We start from the raw sequence: 24803 nt of genomic DNA, 5'->3' as shown, positions 1-24803 counted from the left end.
TTAATACAGCTGTGTGGAGACAGTGTTCAGTATCAGTCTTATTGTTTAATACAGCTGTGTGTGTATAAAGGAGGGCTGGATAGCAGCTCAACAGAAGGGAGCAGCAGCCCCAACACTCCCTCCACATTAGCCTCATAAATCCAGGAGCCGACAGGAGCCCTGATCACTCGGCCTGAGAGGCAGAACCTCACAGCCCTGCACTGCATCTCCAAATGCATCCTAGAGCAGGGACAATCAAGCAAATAAACACAGACCGCATTCTGCTGATGCCGTTCATTAAAATAAGTTGGCTATACAATAGCAATGGGACATTTTAAATAAAGTAAATTGCTAATGTGAGTGATTGTTAATAGAACAATAAATCATTCTATTGATCATATCGCATTCATTCAAGCACTGTATCACAAAATAGAAGTTTGTTTCTATTGCATTCTATGACATATTTAGAAATCACCTCGTCTGGAGTAGGGACTACGCTGGTGCAATGGAAGAGATGGCCAGTCATTGGACCTGCACAATGCTTCCACCCCCAGTGTCTCTCTCTGTCTGTCTCTCTCTCTCTTGTCTCTCTCTCTCTCTGTCTGTCTGTGTCTCTCTGTCCATCTGTCTGTCTCTCTCTCTCACACTGTCTGTCTCTCTCTGTCCATCTGTCTGTCTGTGTCTCTCTCTCTCTGTCTGTCTCACTCTGTCCATCTGTCTGTCTGTCTCTCTCTATCTGTCTGTCTCACTCTGACCATCTGTCTGTCTGCCTCTCTCACACTGTCTGTCTCTCTCTGTCTGTCTCACTCTGTCCATTTGTCTGTCTGTCTCTATCTGGCTGTCTCTCTCTGTCCATCTGTCTGTCTGTGTCTCTCTCTCTCTCTGTCTGTCTCTCTGTCCATCTGTCTGTCTGTCTCTCTCTCTGTCTGTCTCACTCTGTCCATCTGTCTGTGTCTCTCTCACACTGTCTGTCTCTCTCTGTCCCTCTGTCTGTCTGTGTCTCTCTCTCTGTCTGTCTCATTCTGTCCATCTGTCTCTCTCTTTCTGTCTGTCTCACTCTGTCCATCTGTCTGTCTGTGTCTCTCTTGCTGTCTGTCTCACTCTGTCCATCTGTCTGTCTGTCTCTCTCTATCTGTCTGTCTCTCTCTGTCCATCTGTCTGTCTGTGTCTCTCACACTGTCTGTCTCTCTCTGTCCATCTGTCTGTCTGTGTCTATCACACTGTCTGTCTCTCACAGTCTGATTCTGTCTGTCTTTGTCTCTCGGTTCCTCTCTTTGTTTCTACTGTATCCGATTCTAGGATGCATGGCATCGGGAGGATGATGGTCACTGACTGACTGACAGACAGACTGACTAACAGCTGTGACGTACTGCAGAGAAACATGCAGACAAGCAGCTGAAGTGAAGAACAGCAGCAGAGTCCCCCAGCCCCAAGCCTAACTCCCTCTGGCCCTGGTCCTGCAGAGATGGCTCTGAACTGGACTACATCACAGTGATTACTATTGGTTGGGCCATGCTGGGCTGTGTTGGGCGGGTTGGGTTGGGCTGGGTTGGGCTCGGTTTGGGTGGGCTGGGCCTGGTCTATGCAGCACACTACAAAACCCTCCGCTGGCTGGCTGGCTTGGAGTTGTAAAATACACTCTTAGAACTGAGGCTGTAAATCATTGCAAGAGTGCAGACTTTTCCTTTTCTCAATACTGACCGTTTCAAGGCTATGCAGTATCTATTTAATGACACTTAAAGTGGACCCCGCTGCTGGTGACTTGATCATAAGAAGCGGGAAGCTAGATATAAACAACCTAACACATTATGAAACATAATTTTTTAGAAGTATGAATGTCCCAAAGACCTTCTAAGTGACCCTGGGACTTATACTAGGGGGCTCATGTCAGGACCTTAGCATCCTAACCCATCAGATGTAATTTACTGAACCACTGGTACTGGGCTACACTCTACCTCCACATCTCTCTCTCACACACACATAGGTTTCACAACCAAGGTGAGGACCGGCAATTTTGGACTTCTAAAAATAATGATTTTACCTAAACCCTAACTGGCCAAATGTCCTCACTTCACTTTCCTTGTTTTACTATTGTAGTGATGACCTTCAGTAAGATAGGAACACACTGAATACACAGGCAGAGAAACAACCTCCAAATCAGTTCCATGTGCACACACACACACACACTGCACCCTGATGATTCGTCCAGCCTCCCTGTCTGTTTATCATAACCCAGTTCTTTCATAAACGCATTGAGACAGGCACATCAACCGGCATAGCACAAGTTACTGAGTCACCCCACACAGGTCACCTAGTCACCCCACACAGGTCACCTAGTCACCCCACACAGGTCACCTAGTCACCCCACACAGGTCACCTAGTCACCCCACACAGGTCATCTAGTCACCCCACAGAGGTCATCTAGTCACCCCACACAGGTCACCTAGTCACCCCACACAGGTCACCTAGTCACCCCACACAGGTCACCTAGTCACCCCACACAGGTTATCTAGTCACCCCACACAGGTCATCTAGTCACCCCACACAGGTCATCTAGTCACCCCACACAGGTCACTTAGTCATCCCATACATGTCACCTAGTCACCCAACACAGGTCACCTAGTCACCCCACACAGGTCATCTAGTCACCCCACAGAGGTCATCTAGTCACCCCACACAGGTCACCTAGTCACCCCACACAGGTCATCTAGTCACCCCACACAGGTCATCTAGTCACCCCACACAGGTTACCTAGTCACCCCACACAGGTTACCTAGTCACCCCACACAGGTCACCTAGTCACCCCACACAGGTCATCTAGTCACCCAACACAGGTCACCTAGTCACCCCACACAGGTCATCTAGTCACCCCACACAGGTCACCTAGTCACCCCACACAGGTTACCTAGTCACCCCACACAGGTTACCTAGTCACCCCACACAGGTCATCTAGTCACCCCACACAGGTCACCTAGTCACACCACACAGGTTACCTAGTCACCCCACACAGGTCACCTAGTCACCCCACACAGGTCACCTAGTCATCCCACACAGGTCACCTAGTCACACCACACAGGTCACCTAGTCATCCCACACAGGTCACCTAGTCACACCACACAGGTCACCTGGTCACACCACACAGGTTACTTAGTCACACCACACAGGTCACCTAGTCACCCCACACAGGTTATCTAGTCACCCCACACAGGTCACCTAGTCACCCCACACAGGTGCAATTAACACTGAGTCAATTGCAGGCGTAGTACTTCAATCTGCCAGTAATAAAACATTTAACCAAGTTCAGAGACATGTTCCCCAGTTCAGACTGCATGTGCTGTGGACTCTTTTATCTCATTAGTGCATACCTTATAGCACATTAGTATTCCAAACCAGACCAAAAAGACACACACACACAGGCCAAATGAATGCTGAGCAGGGCCAACTAAGCCTAGCCCAGCCACACACACCACCCCTATACCCAAAGATAACCCGGGTGACTAATGCTTCAGAAAGGGAAAAATAGAAGCAGCGGTTGATTACCATAGAGACTATTTAATTATAAGGTTTTAGGTCAGGCCGTACACCGAGCCACACGTACTAAGTCCTTAGTCACACACAGAAGTGGTGTCAGCACACACACACACACACACACACACACACACACACACATGCACTATTCACATTCCATCCAGTGATGCAGCAGAGAGCGTGAGCGTGACCCACTCTGACAGACTACTGCAAGCATCTGTAATACTCCCTTAACCACACACACACACACAGACAGACAACCACACAGACACACACACACACAGACACACACACACACAGACAGACAACCAAACACACACAGACACACACACACACACACACAGACAGACACACACACACACACACACACACAGACACACGTGCGTCAATACAAGCAGCTGTGCTGATTGCCAGAGGTGTGTTCACTGCAGCCAGACTGCAGCCCCCCTAGCCTTCCTCTTTATGGCTGAGTGCAGTCAGGGGGACGTGGGGTGGGGGTGGGGCAGGCCCCCCCAGGCGGGGCCATTTCTTCCTGTGTTTGCACATTTCATAGTCATTGAACCTGCACCCAAAAATAGAACATTAAAAACCTAGTGCTCCAAACTTAGGGGAGAAATAAACATGGTATATGAAGGCCACTAAATGGGACGGAGAAAACGCACTGCAGGCTACTAAGGAATTATATTAGGTTACGACAGGTATCGTCCAACTGAATGGATGATTATTCCTCATTGTATGTCGTTAGTTACATCAGCCCTCGTCATTCCACTCATTTGCATTTTGCCACATACAAAGATGTCCTACTCCATCTTTTACTCAATCCATTACTCCATTCAATTACTCTATCTGGACATAAATCAATAACTTCTATCTAAGATGAGTAGGAACGGCATTCAGACAACCTCCTGTGCTGCAATTCTCTACAGTAAAGCACTGCCACAGCCTATTACAAGGGTGGTGCGATGGTGGCGCTTTCAATGACCAACGTAGTGTATGTTCATCACTTTCTAAAAGACGATTTACAGCATTGACTGAATCTCCTTCAAGATGGAGAGCAGCCTTCAGCTCTCCCAGTTTGTGCTGAGCTCTGTTTAGCTGTCAGGCCTCTGGTGCTACACTACATCAAAGGAAAGTTAACAGGGGGGCAAGGAGGGAGGAGGCAAGGAGGGAGGGAGGAGGCGAAGAGGGATAGAGGAGGCCAGGAGGGATGGAGGAGGCCAGGAGTCTTTCTGATGCATAATGTGGTTCAGTAGTCCATACTCCACCAGTGAGCTCTCTCCTGTGGCCAAGCAGAAGCACTACACCATAACAGAGGAGGAGAGCAGCATACTAACAAACTGCAAAGCAACAGAACATAAGTTCAACTAAATGCAGGCCCCAACAGTATACGGTGAAAACCTCAGGGTGACTCTTATCAACTTATTGCAACCAGTTCCATTCATTCGGTCCAACTGTCATAAAAGGTTACAATAATATAATTCACACTAAATGCATTTCCAACTATTAAATGCTAGTATATGTTGTTTATAGCGTAGGATATTAATGGCATGTAGTTTCCTGCAAAAAGGTATACATTCTGGTCAAAATGAATGTGATTGGTAAACGGTCAAAGTAGCTATCATATTGCCTGTTTCCCACTTGGCCAGGATTTAACTAAGCTCATCTTTTTTTTTTATTGTTTAATGTAAAATAAAACAAAAAGCCATTGTAACAAATTATGCTGCAATGTCATAGACTGGTTAGTTAGTTAGGGTGGTTATAAGTTAGGGTGGTTATTAGTTAGTTAGGGTGGTTATTAGTTAGGTAGGGTGATACTAAGCAATATTACTATCAAATGCAAGTATTTAAATTAAACCCTTGATGCTCATTGTGCAATATGGCAACTATCTATTAAAAGTAAACAATAGTCACTATAGTTGTATTATGGTCGAAGCCACAATTTAGGATACTAAGCAGATCAGGCTTCTGGGTAGACAGGTAGACACACAGTCCAGAGTCTCTATGTATGACACTGTGATATTCCCTGGAAACGTTAGGCATACTGTTACTAGGAATTTTAGAAATAAATGTTCTGTGTATGTAATAGAAAAACATGAAGCCCATACAATACATTAATGGGGAGCTTAAATGAGAAAGAGTGTAGATGTGGGGGCTAGGCTAAGACCTTGTGATTCTGCCGTAATAGGAAAATAGAAATGAGCTTACACGAAACCTGTCAAATATACAATAGACTAATGATTAACAGTTGATTCATTGAAGAGAAGCGGGTGGTCCTTGAAGCTAACAAAACATTGTTTTTTGAGTTCATAAACCATCATAAAAAAAGAAAACATTGTGGGCTGGTTTCGCATACATGGATTAGGCCTAGTCTAGGACTAAGAAAATAAGCTCAGTGGAGTTTTCTATTGAAGTTGATTCTTTAGTCCTAGACTAGGCTTAATTCGCCGCCCTGTAAGTATTCATTCATAGGCCTTTATCTAAGTCCCTTTTTAATCTTATTCTAAAAATAAATTGTGATTGTTTTACACTGAAATCAGGATGAGCTTTCTGGATGGTTGTATGGTATTATTGGTTGAAGGGATCCTCTATTTCTGGGAACATTTTGGCTTTAAATCATAAATAAGAGTTTACAGTTCTCATTAGAGAACTGCTTCTGAAATATACATAACCTATTGAACCAAACGCAACCGTTTTTAATCTCATTTTTTTTTAATTGATAAATATTGATATAACATAAAGATTTTATAACGTTTATTTTAATAATCTGAAATGATAAACGGAATATTTTACATTATATATTTCACAAAACGGTATAGTCTAAATAGAGATTAAAGAGCCGAATTGCACATGCTCAAACACTGCCTGGCACGTGGTACATTATATTTTAATGAGGTTCTAAATTTAGTGTGCCGGGCGCGGGGTAATAATAATAGACTTGATGCATATTGATGTTCCTTTATTTTTATTTTTTACCACAGTTCAAATAGACACGGTTTGGGAGGTGAATACCGGACTCATTCAGAGGGATGACATATGTCTCTCACAGACCCCCCCTAAACTCAACTACACATCCCTGGGACATTGTTTTACAAAGCCAAAGTCTATTTTTGGTCTTACTTAAGCATTTGACATGCAATGTAGCCTTATCAAAGAGCTGTTCACCGTTTGACATAAATCTTAGGAATATCTATTTAGTGGTTCAGAGAACATGATGACTATGTATATTGCCTAAAATATCCATACACGTATTCTGACTGCACTAGGCTATAACACGGTATTCAGAAAATGCAGGGCATTGATAATAGCGTACATAATAATGAATTCATTATTGTTTTATAATAATCTACATTTAAATTATCTGATTGCAAATTCAAAGTCTATTGCCTGTATGGTAAATCATTAAGGCCTTTCTTTCATAACATAACATAACATAGCCTCGGCTGATTGTATGCCTTTCGAATTGAACAAGACGCAAAGACAGTCCATTGTACATCGAGCTTACCCATGGTAACGACCGGAAGCATCATGTCCGTGCAGAAAAGAACGTCTGTAATCCTAATTTGGTGAAATTGTCAAAGCGCAACGTGCAGTATATGCAATCAACCGGGGAGACCGGAGACAGAGAAACGCCGACCTTCAGCACTGTTCAGCACCGCGGACAGCACCTACTCGACAAGAGGCAGGCAGCGAGCTCTCTGGTGCACCCGGTGAAGGTTACGCGATGCTAATATTGCCTGTGATTTGTCCAACCGGCAAATAAAACTACCCAGGCAGAGAAACAAATGTTTTCCTAAACCAAATCCGTGCCTACCATGATTTCAAATTGAAACCACTTGGCTATAAAACGATGCAGACAAAAAGAGGCAAAGACAAGCAGCTTCAGTCATGGGAATAATGTGAAAGGGTGAGCAAGAAAGCGCACAATCATGTTTTTACCAACGTTGTATTAGGGCACTAGTTAAGTCTTCATTAATAATAGATGCGGGCGTGAGTCTCCCGCTACCGGATCTTGTTTGAGCTCATTACAAATGCAGCGCGTCCCGTGGTGCTGCACGGCCCAACTGTGCTCAAAGAGTCAAACGTGTGCAGTTACCAGCCTGTGACGCTGAGGGACATGTAAAAGCTATTTCTGATGCGCCACAACTTGCAATTCTAAAGTCATCAGAATACTAGTATATTTGCACTTTGATGAAGCCAGACATATTCAGTGAGCTTGGGTTCAGCAGAGTTTTCAACAGTGAAGTAAAGCTGAGTGCCAAAAGCACAACAGCACTTGTGATGTCTTCAAAAGTCATGTTCATCACTAATGACTTGATCTCAGGAGTGTGTTGATTCCTGCAGCCTTTTTTGAGGAATGCCAGAGGAATTAAAATGGTTAACAGTGCTGTTACAAGATATATGAGGATTCTGAGAGTTCTGAAAATATAAATTGTGCATATTTTGAGCCCCATATACTTCTCCAATATCATACTTTTATGAGATTTGTCAAATGTGTAAAAGCTACAATATACTAACTTTAATCTCCAGTCAGCTCTCAGTCTTTCTATGGCCAAAAATGTGGAGACCAGGTAAGATTGACCCTTGTACAGTACACATATATCAAATCCATCTGGCTGTCATTTAACTATTTACTATAAGATGATATCAACAACAAACAACACTGTACATTATAGGCAAAAATAGTTTGCTCTAGATGAGAAGCGTTCTTTCTCAGAGCTCTATCATATCCATCTGAAAACTCCACTTCTTTTCCTCTCAGCAGCCAGTTTGTCCTATCGTATTCCAGTGTCCAACAGCTCTGCTAGAGCCCCCAGACACTAAAGTGTGTAAATATTGATGCCGTTTCACAGAACAAGATATATCTGGTCATGGCTGTCACAATTTGTGGGAAAGAAAGAGACTACTGGTGGAAAAAAACAGATTTAACTATGACCACAAGAGCCTCATTCACTGACACACAAGCTCTCAGAAGAGAAAAGCGACTGTAAGCGGTTGGGCTTACCAAAACATCCCCAACTGAGTCATAGACTCTTTGTAAATGAACACACATTACATCTATTATAATTTTTAACATTACATCTATTATAATTTTTAACATTACATCTATTATAATTTTTAACATTACATCTATTATAATTTTTAACATTACATCTATTATAATTTCTAATTGTTGTGCGTAAGTCTTTTCTGAGAGCAAGGTGCCATTGTCCGAGAATATGCATGTGTCCGTGTGTCCCTATCATGCAAACACTTCGTCCAACTCAAAACAACAGATTCTGGTCCGAGGTAGCTTACTAGTGACCAGAATGCCATTTGAGACCAGTCCCATAGGTCCATGTACCTCGCCCTCAGAGGTTTAGCAATCTGGCCCCAGTGACATCACCCTCACTGGACTGAAAAAGAATCTGGTCACCCAGCCCTGTCTGGGAACCAAACCCTTAGACCAGCAAGACCTAGGAGCCCCATGAGGTCAGTGACTTCTGCAACCAGACACGAGGGAGGCAGTGTCTGTGTCAACACAGTCCCTATGGCCGAATCAGCCGCAGGTCTCTGAAGGTATGTACACCTCCACGCCACCTCCCATCAACCTGTCTGTCTCCGCTGCACCTCCTCCAGACCCGGGTTCGAATAACAACCGTTTTCCTTTGGAGTAGTTTAGCTTCATGTCACTTGGGACAGAACCAACGCCTTTTCATGGTCAAGAAGACAGATAGCTCCAATAGCAGGCAAACATTGTCCAAGGCTATCCTGTGATCTGATCCCTGGGCAGATCTGCCAACACTCCAGCAGCTCATCACACACCCAGCCGGCTGCCAGCCCCGCCGCCACCCAACAGCACCCACGGGTCAAAAGTATGGAGTAAAACTATCCCCCAGCCATTATCAGTCAGAACCAAAGACGGATAGGACCCTTTGGCAGCCGACAGATAGATGGACGCTCCAGTGGAGGTGGATTCACCTCAGGTTTAGGGGAAACCTTGTCTGGGATCTGGTCCCGACTTCATTAGAAATGGAACAATGACATATTCTCTGCAGTAGACCACACTTTTCTTGGCCTCCCACGACACAAACGATCTGTTTGGGTCTCACATTCCTTCTAGAATGATCGACTCACAGATGTCATCGATTCAGAAATCATCTGACATTTGCAAGCAGGGTACTGTATGTGTATATCATAGTCTGCATAGCATCGTATGGGGCGAAGGAGCAATGCTTATAGTCAGACTAGTCTTGGTTGAGATACACAAAAGGTTGGAAAAGGATTTGCTAACCACTTTGTCCTCCTGTTGCAATTCCATGAGAGCAGGAATGAAGCCCAGAGAGATACAGGGAGACAGAGAGGAAGGAGGGAGGCAAGGTTGGAAGGGAAATTAGTTCACTTTGCACATTCAAATCCCGACAGCGAGGGCTTTGGACGTAGCAAGTAAAAACACTGAGCCAGATAATAACAAGTCAAGGCTAAGCATTCTCAAATCTAAAGCTTACTCTGTAGGAGGGATTGAAAAACAAGGTTAGTTAGACAGTACATGGTGAACCACTGCTGCCAGGAGATGAGGGCTACTGTGAGAAGCCAGGGGAGAGGCTCCCCCCAGTGGTAGAGAGAGGGAAAACAAGACCTGAGGTTTTCACTGCACCTACACCATAAGCATCACTCACCACAAAATATTTACAGTGAGAAAAGCGGTATTTGAGTATATTTCACTTTGATAAAGATAGGTAGAAGTTGGTATGTGGTATAAATTGTCAGTAGTGTCATGTTTTGATGAGCTGAACCAACGTCCATATCTGTCTTGAGGCCAAATTTCACACTAATGTTTCATTACCTAATGGAGGTTTTGAGACAGAGGTTGCTGAACTATTCAGGCTATATCAGATGGATGACTAGTCAGGCTATATCAGGATGATTGCGATTGGTTGGTATCCCTTTGGCTAGATGCTTGGCAAAGTGGGTAGAGTGACTTCCTGCCTGTTGGGCCCTGTCCGGGGTTACCCACCTGTCTCAGCCCCAAGCTTTTACGCAGCTATATTTTTGTGTCGGTGGAGTAAGGGTGTAGGCTGTCAAACTTTCCTTGTGTCCTGTTCTGTTTTAACTTAGGAGGACATGAGCCCTTGGACCCCACCTCAGGACCACCAGGCCTGAAAGACTTGTAACTGTCCCGGTCCAAAGTCCTCCTAGTTGTGTTGTAGATCAAGTAGCTGATAATACCTGACGTTTCCGGCTGCCATTCCGCTCACCCCCCCCCTCCCCCCCGATTGTCCCTGTCCTTGTCCACCCGGTCATGCATCTGACTTGGATTAAGTTTTAAAGACTCAGGATACAGCCCAAATGCATTTATTTAAAATTACAATTTGTACCCTTACAATTATCACCCGGCACAGCCAGAAAAGGACTGACCATCCCTCGGAGCCTGGTTCCTCTTTAGGTATCCCTTTTTAGGGAGTTTTTCCTAACCACTGTGCATCAACCCTTTTGTTGCTTACTCATTGGGGTTTTAGGCTGGGTGTTTGGAAAAAGGAATTTGTGACAACTGCTGATCAAAATATTGATTGGCATCAGATGGATGGATAGTCAGGCTATATCAGATGGAGAAATAGTCAGACTATGTGAGATGGTTTGACAGTCAGACCATTTCAGATGGATGAATAGTCATGCTATGTAAGATGAATCGATACTCAGGCTATATCAGACGGATGAATAGTCAGCTTATATCAGAAGGACAAATAGCCAGGCTATATCAGATGGATGAATAGTCAGGCTGTCAGAGGGAATAATAGTCAGGCTATATCAAATGGATGAATAGTCAGCTTATATCAGATGGATGAATAGTCAGCTTATATCAGATGGATGAATAGTCAAACTATATCAGTTGGAGTAATAGTTGCACTAAGTCAGATGGAATAATAGCCAGGCTATGCAAGATTGATGGATAGTGAGGCCATATCAGATGGACAAATAGACAGGCTATATCGGCTCAGTGAAAAGTCAGGTTATGTTTGCGTACTGAGAGAGAAAGCAGCAAGAAGACACCATGTCATGACACCTGGACTGTTAATGAAAAGTGCTGTGCTAACAGAAATCCCTATTCCAGTAACCTTACAAGAGAATAATCATCAAATCATCATCGAAAAATGTATATGAGTGTCGTGTGTCTCTGTTGTGTGTGTTGTGTGTCTGTTGTATATGGGTGTGTGTGTTTCCCTGCATGTTTCCTGCGTGCCGTGTGTGCTGGATTGCGTGTTGGTGTGTGGGGTTCTTGAGTTCATTGACACAGAAGAACAGAGGGAGCTATGTTTAATCTCCTCACCTTATTTGAGCGCAGAGACACTCGTCCTCCACACCGAGCACAGAATTTGGTTTGGCAATATGAACAGACATGGCCACAGCCGTCAGCAAACTTGGTTTTGTGACAGATCCCGCAGGTAGGGGAGTCATTGGTGTTCTTCTGCACAGTGGTCTGCTGGGTTGTATCATCCCCCATCTTCTTCACCTGGTCCTTGTAGCTCTCAAACTGCTGATGCAGCTTCCTGCCAGGATGGAATGGAGAGAGGGAGGGACCAAAGAGAGATCACAGTCAGGAAAGGAATAGTTCAGGAGCACAGCCACTTCCCTATATGACTCCCAAGTCCCTACAGTCCTTTTAAAGTGCACTACTCTTTGATGGAGTTTAACAATCCACTTCAGGGGATAGGAAATGAAGGTTAATTAGGCCATTGTGCGTGTATATATCTATAACCCTGTTTCCAAAAAAGTTAGGAAGCGGCATGAAATGCATACAAAAACAATATTCAATGACGTGCAAACCTTTTTGTCTCTATATTTGATTTAAAATTGTACAAAGACAACATATCCAATGTTGAAAGTTTTATTGTTTTTAGAAAAATACATGCCCATTTTGAATTTGTTGCCAGCAACACATTTCAAACAAATTAGGACAGGTGCATGTTTACCACTGTGTTGCATCACCTCTTCTTTTACAAAACCCTGTAAGCGTTTGGGAACTGAGGAGACCAGTAGCTGTAGTTTTGAAAGTTAATTGTTTTCCCTTTCTTGCTTGATATAGGATTTCAACTGTTTGCATTTCATAATGCGCCAGATGTTTAAATGGGTGACAGGTATGGACTGCAGGCAGGCCAGTTTAGCTCACAGACCCTTTTAGTAAGGAACCATGCTGTTGTAAAATGTGCAGAATGTGCTTTGGCATTGTTTTGCAAAAATAAGCAAGGCCTTCCCTGAAAAAGACATTGTCTGGATGGCAACATATGTTGCTCCAAGACCTGTATATATTGTTCAGCATTAATGGTGCCTTCACAGATGTGCAAGTCACCCATGTCATGTGCACTAATGCATCCCCATACCATCATGGATGCTGGATATTGAACTATGCACTGATAAGAAGCCAGATTGTCTCTCTCCTCATTTGATATGTCAGGACAGTTCTCCACTTTCCCTCAGTCCATCTTAAATGAGCTTGGGCCCAGAGAAGGTGGCAGCATTTTTGGATCTTGTTTATACACTCACCTAAAGGATTATTAGGAACACCATACTAATACTGTGTTTGACCCCCTTTCGCCTTCAGAACTGCCTTAATTCTACGTGGCATTGATTCAACAAGGTGATGAAAGAATTCTTTAGAAATGTTGGCCCAAATTGATAGGATAGCATCTTGCAGTTGATGGAGATTTGTGGGATGCACATCCAGGGCATGAAGCTCCCATTCCACCACATCCCAAAGATGCTCTATTGGGTTGAGATCTGGTGACTGTGGGGGCCATTTCAGTACAGTGAACTCATTGTCATGTTCAAGAAACCAATTTGAAAAGATTCGAGCTTTGTGACATGGTGCATTATCCTGCTGGAAGTAGCCATCAGAGGATGGGAACATGGTGGTCATAAAGGGATGGACATGATCAGAAACAATGCTCAGGTAGGCCGTGGCATTTAAACGATGCCCACTTGGCACTAAAGGGCCTAAAGTGTGCCAAGAAAACATCCCCCACACCATTACACCACCACCACCAGCCTGCACTGTGGTAACAAGGCATGATGGATCCATGTTCTCATTCTGACTCTACCATCTGAATGTCTCAACAGAAATCGAAACTCATCAGACCAGGCCACATTCTTCCAGTCTTCAACTGTCCAATTTTGGTGAGCTCGTGCAAATTGTAGCCTCTTTTTCTTATTTGTAGTGGAGATGAGTGGTACCCGGTGGGGTCTTCTGCTGTTGTAGCCCATCCGCCTCAAGGTTGTGCGTGTTGTGGCTTCACAAATGCTTTGCTGCATACCTTGGTTGTAACGAGTGGTTATTTCAGTCAAAGTTGCTCTTCTATCAGCTTGAATCAGTCGGCCCATTCTCCTCTGACCTCTAGCATCAACAAGGCATTTTTGCCCACAGGACTGCCGCATACTGGATGTTTTTCCCTTTTCACACCATTCTTTGTAAACCCTAGAAATGGTTGTGCGTGAAAATCCCAGTAACTGAGCAGATGAAATACTCAGACCGGCCCGTCTGGCACCAACAACCATGCCAAGCTCAAAATTGCTTAAATCACCTTTCTTTCCCATTCAGTTTGGAGTTCAGGAGATTGTCTTGACCAGGATCTCACCCCTAAATGCATTGAAGCAACTGCCATGTGATTGTTTGATTAGATAATTGCATTAATGAGAAATTGAACAGGTGTTCCTAATAATCATTTAGGTGAGTGTATATGGTTTCTTCTTTGCATGGTAGAGTTTTAACTTGCATTTGTGGGCACAGCAACGTACTGTGTTCACAGACAGTGGTTTTGGCAAGTGTTCCTGAGTCCAGGCAGTGATTTCTACTACAGAATCATGTCTGTTTTTAATGCAGAGCCGCCTGAGGGCCCGAATATCACGGCCATCCAATGTTGGTTTTTGGTCTTGTCCCTTGCAGACAGAGGTTTATTCAGATACTCAGAGTCTTTTAATTATATTATGTAACATACATGATGAAATCCCCAAACTCTTCGCAATTCTATGCTAAGAAACGTTATTATTAAATTGTTGCACTATTTGCCTGCACAGTCTTTCACAGAGTGGTGAACCCCTCCCAATCCTCACTTCTGATAGACCCATCCTCTCTGGAATTATCTTTTAATACCAAATAATGTTATTGACCTGATTTATTCTGTGATATTCCTGCAGGTTTAGTTTTTTTATTACACATTGCACAACATTTCCAGTCTTTTGTGGCATCGGTCTGAACTTTTTTAAAAGGTGTTGCTGGCATCAAATTAATATTGGGCATATGTTTTTCAAGAAACAATAAAATGTCTCATTTTCAACATTTGATATGTTGTCTTTGTACTATGTTCTATTAAATACAGGGTTTAAATGATTTGCACATTAATGTATACTGTATTTATGTTCTATGCAGTGTCCCAACCTTTTGGGAAACAGGCTTGTACATTATATTCAGAAAGTGTTACAAAACACTTTTTTTAGTTGTTTGTAAATGGTAAACCAAGATGTATATATCCTTTATCTCACTAATAAACTAAAATAAAGAATAATCATTAGAAATAACTGTCAGATCCATACAATGCATGTTTATATTGTGTTAAAGTTTCAATCTGTCTAGATTTGACACAGGGTTGACAGAGGGAGGCTGATTGTGGAATTTCAGCAACCCTTTAGTCATAAAAAGATATCTGATGAGTGAAAATATCTAAGTGGTCTATATATTAAAAACAAGATTATTTTGACTGGCTTTTAAAATGCAGTATTGACCCTAATCGCTTTGCTGTGGAATGCCACAATATTGAGCTCCATGCAGTTAGAGCTGCACCCATTTTTACTGAAACAGGGCAGGCCAGGTATCAAGTTTGCTTTAAGCTTAAGAGCCTCACTAAGTTCTACTTTCTCAGGTTCCCAGCCCAGTGTTTAATGAATCATTGGCATCTGTGTTTCTATTTCAGGGCGGTACGGAGACGTAAGCTAATCTCAATGTCAATACGACACTGGAAAGAACACATCAAATCTGGTTCTCATAGCAACGTCAACGTCAACTCATTCAGACAATCATACTTAGAGAATGGCCTCTGTGTTGTCCAGTAAAACATTGTTAAAGTCATATGGAACATACAATCAGACTTAGATTTAGACATAGGCTGCATCGTGCAGTGTTTTGTTATGCATTCTAAATGGAACCTTATTTCCTACAGTGCATTACAAGCCCTGTGGCTGCTGGCTAAAGACTGCACTCAATTGTGGACTAAAAGGGAAACTTTCTTTTATCTTAACATCTTCAACATTTGTTGCACCTGCTAAAACCAGTCAATATATATACATACACACATACATATATATACATTGGGGAGAACAAGTATTTGATACACTGCCGATTTTGCAGGTTTTCCCCCTTACAAAGTATGTAGAAGTCTGTTATTTTTATCATAGGTACTCTTCAACTGTGAGTGACAAAAATCCAGAAAATCACATTAAGTAATTAATTAGCATTTTATTGCATGACATAAGTATTTGATACATCAGAAAAGCAGAACTTAATATTTGGTACAGAAACCTTTGTTTGCAATTACAGAGTTCATACGTTTCCTGTAGTTCTTGACCAGGTTTGCACACACTGCAGCAGGGATTTTGGCCCACTCCTCCATACAGACCTTCTCCAGATCCTTCAGGTTTCAGGCTGTCGCTGGGCAATACGGACTTTCAGCTGTCTCCAAAGATTTTCTATTGGGTTCAGGTCTGGAGACTGGCTAGGCCACTCCAGGACCTTGAGATGCTTCTTACGGAGCCACTCCTTAGTTGCCCTGGCTGTGTGTTTCGGGTCATTGTCATGCTGGAAGACCCAGCCACGAACCATCTTCAATGCTCTTACTGAGGAAAGGAGTTTGTTGGCCAAGATCTCGCAATACATGGCCCCATTCATCCTCCCCTCAATGCGGTGCAGTCGTCCTGTCCCCTTTGCAGAAAAGCATCCCCAAAGAATGATGTTTCCACCTCCATGCTTCATGGTTGGGATGGTGTTCTTGGGGTTGTCCTCATCCTTCTTCTTCCTCCAAACACGGCGAGCGGAGTTTAGACCAAAAAGCTTTATTTTTGTCTCATCAGACCACATGACCTTCTCCCATTCCTCCTCTGGATCATCCAGATGGTCATTGGCAAACTTCAGACGGGCCTGGACATGCGCTGGCTTGGGCAGGGGGACCTTACATGTGCTGCAGGATTTTAATCCATGACGGCGTAGTGTGTTACTAATGGTTTTCTTTGTGACTGTGGTCCCGGCTCTCTTAAGGTCATTGACCAGGTCCTGCCATGTAGTTCTGGACTGATCCCTCACCTTCCTTATGATCATTGATGCCCCACGAGGTGAGATCTTGCATGGAGCCCCAGGCTGAGGGAGATTGACCGTCATCTTGAACTTCTTCCATTTTATAGTAATTGCGCGAACAGTTGTTGCCTTCTCACCAAGCTGCTTGCCTATTGTCTTGTAGCCCATCCCAGCCTTGTGCAGGTCTACAATTTTATCCCTGATGTTCTTACACAGGTCTCTGGTCTTGGCCATTGTGGAGAGGTTGGAGTCTGTTTGATTGAGTGTGTGGACAGGTGTCTTTTATATAGGTAACGAGTTCAAACAGGTGCAGGTAATTCAGGTAATGAGTGGAGAACAGGAGGGCTTCTTAAAGAAAAACGAACAGGTCTGTGAGAGCCGGAATTCCTACTGGTTGGTAGGTGATCAAATACTTATGTCATGCAATAAAATGCAAATTAATTATAAAAAAATCATATAATGCGATCTTCTGGATTTTTGTTTTAGATTCTGTTGAAGTGTACCTATGAAAAAATTACAGACCTCTACATGCTTTGTAAGTAGGAAAACCTGCAAAATTGGCAGTGTATCAAATACTTGTTCTCCCCACTGTATATACTCTAACGTTCAAAAGATTGGGGTCACTTAGAAATGTCCTTGTTTTCCATCAAAACAAATGAAAATAGTTTGAATAGGAAAAACAGCAAAATTATGGGCAATATAGTCATTGACCAGGTTAGAAATAATGAATTTTACAGTTAGGTCCAGAAATGTTTGGACGCTGACACAATTTTCCTAATTTTGGCTCAGTACGCCACCAAAATTGATTTGAAATGAAACTACCGAGATGCAATTGCAAGTGCAGTCTTTCAGCTTAATTTCATGGGGTTGTACACAAATATTGTATGAAACGTTTAGGAATTGCAACCATTTTCATACAAAGCCCCTTATTTCCGGGGCTCAAATGTAATTGGACAAATTAACACAATCATAAATTAAATGTTAATCTTTTATATTTTGTTGAGAATCCTTAGCATGCAATGACTACTTGAAGTCTGGAACGCATGTGATGCTTTGCCAGGCCTTTACTGCAGCTATCTTCAGTTGTTGTTTGTTCGTGGGTCTTTCTGGCTTAAGTTTTGTCTTCAGAAATGAAATACTCGATCGTGTTGAGATCTGTTGATTGACTCGGCCATTGCAGAATACTCCACTTCTTTGCCTTAAAAAACTCCTGGGTTGCTTTCATAGTTTGTTTTGGGTCATTGTCCATCTATAAAGTGAAGTGCCGTCCAATCAATTTTGCTGAATTTGGCTGAATCTGAGCAGACATATATCCCTATACACTCCAGAATTCATCCAGCTGCTTCTGTATTCTGTCACATCATCAATAAACACTAGTGACCCAGTGCCATTGGAAGCCATGTATGCCCATGCCATAATTTTTTTTCTCAGAATGTACAAAGCTGTTGATTTGGCCACTCCTAATGTTTCTGCTATCTCTCTGATGGATTTTTATTTTGCAGCCCAAGGATAGCCTGTTTAATTTGCATCAAGAGCTCCTTTGACCGCATGTTGTGGGGTCAAAGCAACAGCTTCCAAATGCAAATGCCACACCTGGAATCAGACCTTTCATCTGCTTAATTGATGAAGAAATAACGAAGGAATAGCCCACACCTGTCCATGAAACAGCTTTTGAGTCAAATGTCCAATATCTTTTGGTCCCTTGAAAAACAGGGCTCTATATATTAAGGAGCTGTAATTCCTCCACCCATGCTCCAGTTTGGATGTGAATACCCTCAAATTAAAGCTTAGAGACTCCATATTCATTATTTAACTGTAACTTGAATATATTTTGGTAAACAGACAAAATAACAAAACCTCAGTGTCCAATTATTTCTGGACCTAACTGTAAGTGAAATAATTATTGTGTGCTTCAAACTGCTTTCGTCAAAGAATCCTTTATTTGCAGCAATTACAACCCTGCAGACCTTTGGCTTTCTAGTTGCCAATTTACTTACCCGTGCTTCCTGAAGCACCTCCCACAAGTTGGATTGGCTTGATGGGCACTTATGTACCATATGGTCAAGCTGTTCCCACAACAGCTCAATAGGGTTGATATCTGGTGACTGTTCTGGCCACTCCATTATAGACAGAATACCAGCTAAATGCTTCTTCCCTAATTAGTTCTTGCATAGTTTTGGGTCATTGTCCTGTTGTAGGAGAAAATTGGCTTGTTCAAGCGCCATCCACAGGGTATGGCATGGCGTTGCAAAGTGGAGTGATAGCGTTCCTTCTTTAAGATCCCTTTTATCCTGTATAAATCTCCTACTTCACCACCACCAAAGCACCCCCAGACCAAAGCAGACCCCAGATCACATTGCCTCCATATGGCCAGCATCTTTTCATTTGGTCGGCATCTCACAAATGTTCTTCTTTGTGACCTGAACACCTAAAACGTATATTCATCTGTCCATAAGACTTGTTTCCAGTCTTCCCCTGTCCAGTGTCTGTGCTCTTTAGACCCATCTTAATATTTTATTTTTATTGGCCAGTCGGCTATTTTAATGGACAAAAAATTATATTTTCTTTCGAACACAAGGACATTTCTAAGTGACCGTGCATTTTTTAACAGTAATGTATATACAGAATATGTAGCCTTTATACGCACACTTCCCACCCCAGACAAACCAAACATGCTACTTCACACAAACAGACAAATCAAACAGACCAACAGACCCACACACCAAACCAAACCAACATGCATTTTGGATGACATATGTCACCTCCACATCTTCCCCTGCAACATTCATTAGTCATGTGAATTATTAACCAGAGGTATCATTTTACTGTCCATATGCATGTCTTGAAGCTATGTTGTGAATAATGTGCCGGAAAAACTGCCTTTTTGTTTATAGATCCCAAATGTAAATAGTGTGTGAGTCAACATGGCTCCATCCTGTCTGTTGACACTGACACTGCTGAACAGACACCTGGCACCTGGGTTGGTATTTCTCAGTGTGCCATGAGATTAACAACACCATTTACTGAACACAGATTAGCTCTAGGACATGGCGGTGGAGACTGGTTCAATTTACACACACACACCCGGCCTACAGATAGAGCACCTGCTAAGTGTTTGTGCATGCTGGGTGGCAGTGGGGGCTTTTTGAAGGGTCTAGAGATGCTTCCTATAGAACTGACATGAGAGATCCAAATGACCTTTCATGACCCTTCACCTCTCCGGGGCCAGGGTGTGTAGGACGGAGAGGAAAACAGGGCCAGGGAGAATGTTAGGGAGAGGAGCAGGTGAAAAATGATGGAGGAGAAGGAGAAAAGAGAGGTCAGGAGTAGGGGTAGAAGAAGAGTCGTGGAAAGAGGGAAGAAGAGAAAGGGAGAGGTCGGCAGGAGGAGAAAGGAGGAGTTAGGGAGGAGGAGGCAAGAGGACGAGAGACGCGGTGGGGGAAAGGGGGAGGAGGATGCGGGAGGCGAGAGAGGTGGAAGGGGAGAAAGTAGGAGAGAGTGTGGAGGAGTAGGTAGAAAGTGTGAGAAAGAGAAAAGGGGTGCTTAGGAGGAAGAGATGGGGGAGGTGGGAAGGACGAGAGAGTGAGAGAGGAGGAGAAAGGCAATGGAGAGGAGCAGACAGCTGGTGGATGGTTCCTGCTCCTCCTGCATCAACCCCCTGGTCAAACCCGGCGCCCGGTCCAATGTGGGAAGCACAGCTGACATGTAATCATACGCTGCTCACTGTAGCGGCCCTGGCGGTCTATCCAACCCTCCTTACCCCTGAACCACACCAGCACGGCCTGCTGCAGAACTGGACTGAAACCTGAGCCCCGGCTTGGCCTCCACTACATACTGTATGACAGAGTCAACAGAGTATCCCTAACATGACCGAGCCAAGCCTGGCAACTGAATACACGTCTGTCTGTTGGCCCGCACACTATGACTCTTTAAGTATGAACTCCAAAGGTCTCAGACATTTTACACGTCTCTGTTCGTTGGCCTGCACACTATGACTCTTTAAGTATGAACTCCCAAGGTCTCAGACATTTTACACGTCTGTCCGTTGGCCTGCACACTATGACTCTTTAAGTATGAACTCCCAAGGTCTCAGACATTTTACACGTCTGTCCGTTGGCCTGCACACTATGACTCTTTAAGTATGAACTCCAAAGGTCTCAGACATTTTACATGCTGTGTTCTTTTATGTCTGACTGGATGAAACTGTAACACTGACGTGATATCCAATGTTATTTATTGCAAAGTCACAGTGCACATATGGAGAATTGTTCAAACACCATGCAATATTGATAGAATCGATTTACTGTTTTGGTAATACCCTAGTTTTAAAAAGTCATTTATATCAAATATATATGATAAATTGTGTATTGAATTGTATTCTTTGCCATTAGAAAATAATCCCAAAAATAGTTTTGGAAGTTTTGTAGAATTTTACATTTCATTCAGCTGTTAAAAATATATTTTTAAAAGGTTAAACCTACAATATAGTTGAAACTAGTCCACCATGCTGTTTAGGTAGGCTGGTGTCTGGGAGAGGTCAGAGGTCACATGATACTTACGTCTCAGCCTCAGTCACAGGCTCAGGCTCCTTATTTGGGGATTTTTGTTGTGGTTGAAGAACGTTATTTACCAGCTCAGTGATCCCACTAAAGGGACTAAACCACCTGTTCAAATAAGTAAGCAAACAATGTGACTAAAGACCACACCACAGAAAAAATATATATTCCGGGCTAGCTAAGACAAGAACATCTCCTAATGAAGCACACACACCCAGCTAGGGTTAAACACAGTTATAGTGACAGTACAGAAGCCTAGCAGGGGAATTTACTGTGATCACAGCAGTCAGAGAAGGAGGGACAGTCAACCACACCCACAATAACAGAGAAAGATAAGGAGAGGAAGTATTTAAGCAGGAAATAAGCTACAGCCAATGGAAATGGGTATTGCATTGAATGTTCAGGAAGGTGGTAGTAGGAGTATAACGTTTGCTCATGGATTAGATAGGTTCTGTTTTTACAGGTAGGTCTTGACATAGTGCAGGACAGGAGCTTGCCCAATAGATGCATCCAGTTTATACATGGATGAGGAAGTAAGGAGCGGAGAGAGAAGCTCTCTTACAAGCTAATCAGAATGCAGATGACACACTAGGGCCAGCCAAAACCAGGGGAGAATTGGCGGGGCCCACTGAGACAGGAAGCTACATGAAGCACAGGAAGTTGGCATTGACCAATAGGAAGAAGTGTGAAAGCCTAGAGCACTCTGGGTAATGTGTTACTTACTGTGCTGGCTGAGGCTTTTGTTCTTCTTTGTCCCTAAAAAGATAAGTGTGCACAGCTCAGTGCTTAATGAATACACAACACAAAGACATGGAGAACACATAGAAAACAACACATATAAACACATAGTCATGAAATGAAGATGATGATGATGATGATAATGAATAACGCTCTTAACCTCTATATATTGCAATATATTGAGAGCATTTAATCAGGACATCAGTGAGGATGATAACGATGTTAAAGATTATGATGGCAATGTCAAAAAACACAAAAATGTATAATGTACGAAATGACAGTAATAAAGGAAAACATGAAAATGTTCAGGAATTCGGGGCCAAAGGACTGTGCTGTCATAATTTGTGTTGTCATTGTGACAACTGTGTGTCCAACTACTTCCAAACTATTAAAGCAATTAAGCAGCAGACCCATCCCAGTTAAAATACTGCTCCTGGCTTCAGAGGCCTTGATCTAGAGATAATGAGCCTGGCTCCAGAGGCCCTGGTCTAGAGTCAATGAGCCTGGCTTCAGAGGCCCTGATCTATAGATAATGCTCATGGCTTCAGAGGCCCTGGTCAATAGGTAATGCTCCTGGCTTCAGAGGACGTGGTCTATATGTAATGAGCCTGGCTTCAGAGGCCCTGGTCTATTGGTAATGAGCCTGGATTTGGAGGCCCTGGTCTATTGGTAATGAGCCTGGATTTGGAGGCCCTGGTCTATAGGTAATGCTCCTGGCTTCAGAGACCCTGATCGATAGGTGATGCGCCCGACTTCAGAGACCCTGAACTATAGGTAATGCTCATCTGGGTGTCGACTCTTCCTTCTGTTACTCCCTCTCTGTTTTATAACAGACACTTCAGAGTGGTTACTAGAAAGCAACACAACTGTGGTCCCTTTTAAGAGGTCAGGACCCAGAAGACAACACTGTGTCAACCAGGCTCAGCTCCATGCACCGAATACCAACATGTCTGAGACACAGCCAGACACACACATGCAAAGGCAAGCATGTACACACATACATACACACACACACACACACACAGGCAGATATACATATACAGGCCTTGGGCAAATACACACCCTCACACAAACACAAAAGTACAGCCAGTAAGGCCAGATATTATTTTTCATATCTTCAAACCTCTTTCTGTTTTTTTCTAGTTTTGACTCTCTCTGTTTCAGGTTAAATCCAACCAGAAGCCTCCAGGCTTGTCTGTCTTTCACCAAGGGGACACTGCTCTCTAGTGGACAGAAGTGTGGGGCCAAGGCTCCACATCTGAGCTACAAATACTGGTCCTAGCAGAACTGGAGGTTGACACAAGACCAGGCTTATAACACAGGACCAGCCTTATAACACACAGAAATGGAACTAACCCTATAGTCCACCTCAGGGCCAGCTCTACACCTCAGCCTTATATCTCCACCCTAATCCTCAGGGCCAGCTCTACACCTCAGCCTTATATCTCCACCCTAATCCTCAGGGCCAGCTCTACACCTCAGCCTTATATCTCCACCCTAATCCTCAGGGCCAGCTCTACACCTCAGCCTTATATCTCCACCCTAATCCTCAGGGCCAGCTCTACACCTCAGCCTTATATCTCCACCCTAATCCTCAGGGCCAGCTCTACACCTCAGCCTTATATCTCCACCCTAATCCTCAGGGCCAGCCCTATACCTCAGCCTTATAACTAAGCCAAGCAGAGAGACAGCAGGGAAAAGACAACAGCTTGTGATAGAGCGTTTGGTGTTTTTGGATGTCATGACAGTGTTTTTCCAAAGCAGGAAACTCCCCACACAAGGTCAAACTCTGAGATGAACCCCAGCTGCAGGCATGGCACACAGCGTTGGCACCCTATTGTATACAAAGAATATTGTGGGCAGTGTTCAGCACATTCACTAGAGGGACAATGATAAATAACCCAGAGTTCAATCGTGCAGAATAGTTGAATGTTTGACTGTATATTAATATTACACAGAAGTACAATTAGGTCCATCATATACCAATATATTCCCACAAAAGCTAGTACTACTGCAACTACTACAGTACTAGCATCAGTTCAGGTTTCACTCACTCTGTATCCACACATCTCCTTCTGCCTCTCTTTCCCCATCTCCTTCTGCCTCTCCTCCCCATCTCCTTCTGCCTCTCCTCCCCATCTCCTTCTGCCTCTCTTTCCTCATCTCCTTCTGCCTCTCTTTCCCCATCTCCTTCTCCCTCCCCCTCCCCCATCTCCTTCTGCCTCTCTTTCCCCATCTCCTTCTGCCTCTCCTCCCCATCTCCTTCTGCCTCTAATTCCCCATCTCCTGTCTTTCTGTCCCCTTCTCCTTCTGCCTCTCCTCCCCATCTCTTTCTGCCTCTAATTCCCCATCTCCTGTCTTTCTGTCCCCATCTCCTTCTGCCTCTCCTTTCCCATCTCCTTCTGTCTCTCCAACCCCCATTTCCTTTGGTCTCTACATCATATCTCATTGTCTCTCTCTCTCCCTCCCAATCTTTCACTCGTTCTATCCTCCTCTCTATGCTTCAGTTTTCTTCTTCTGGCTCTCCCTTTCACTCACTCCTTCTCTAGTTTCTTCTCTCAATACTCCTCAGTAACATGCCTGTTCCTGAGCCAGGGACACAGTAGAGAACCACATCTATGTGACATCTATACAGCAAGTCCTGAATATTCACATTCTCCCCATCGAGCCGCTCTGCATTGGGGATGCAG

The 24803-nt window shown here is 43.6% G+C and overlaps 1 protein-coding gene across 2 annotated transcripts in view; it reads right to left on the bottom strand.

Annotated features, from left to right (window-relative positions):
* Positions 1 to 24803, bottom strand: part of rims2a (regulating synaptic membrane exocytosis 2a) — a 193429-nt gene that overhangs the window by 150747 nt on the left and 17879 nt on the right. For both annotated transcript variants that reach the window (XM_034288998.1, XM_034288994.1), the window contains exons 3-6: positions 22099 to 22131; positions 21379 to 21483; positions 11813 to 12032; positions 9779 to 9790 (exon numbers count right to left, since the gene is read on the bottom strand). In XM_034288998.1, the coding sequence (XP_034144889.1) occupies positions 9779 to 9790; positions 11813 to 12032; positions 21379 to 21483; positions 22099 to 22131 (370 nt within the window). The remainder of the gene's footprint in view (positions 1 to 9778; positions 9791 to 11812; positions 12033 to 21378; positions 21484 to 22098; positions 22132 to 24803) is intronic.

This window comes from Esox lucius, chromosome 20 (genome assembly GCF_011004845.1).
Source record: "Esox lucius isolate fEsoLuc1 chromosome 20, fEsoLuc1.pri, whole genome shotgun sequence".
Lineage (NCBI taxonomy): Eukaryota > Metazoa > Chordata > Actinopteri > Esociformes > Esocidae > Esox > Esox lucius.
Note: the sequence above shows the minus strand (reverse complement) of the source record. Positions and strands in the feature narration are given on the sequence as shown.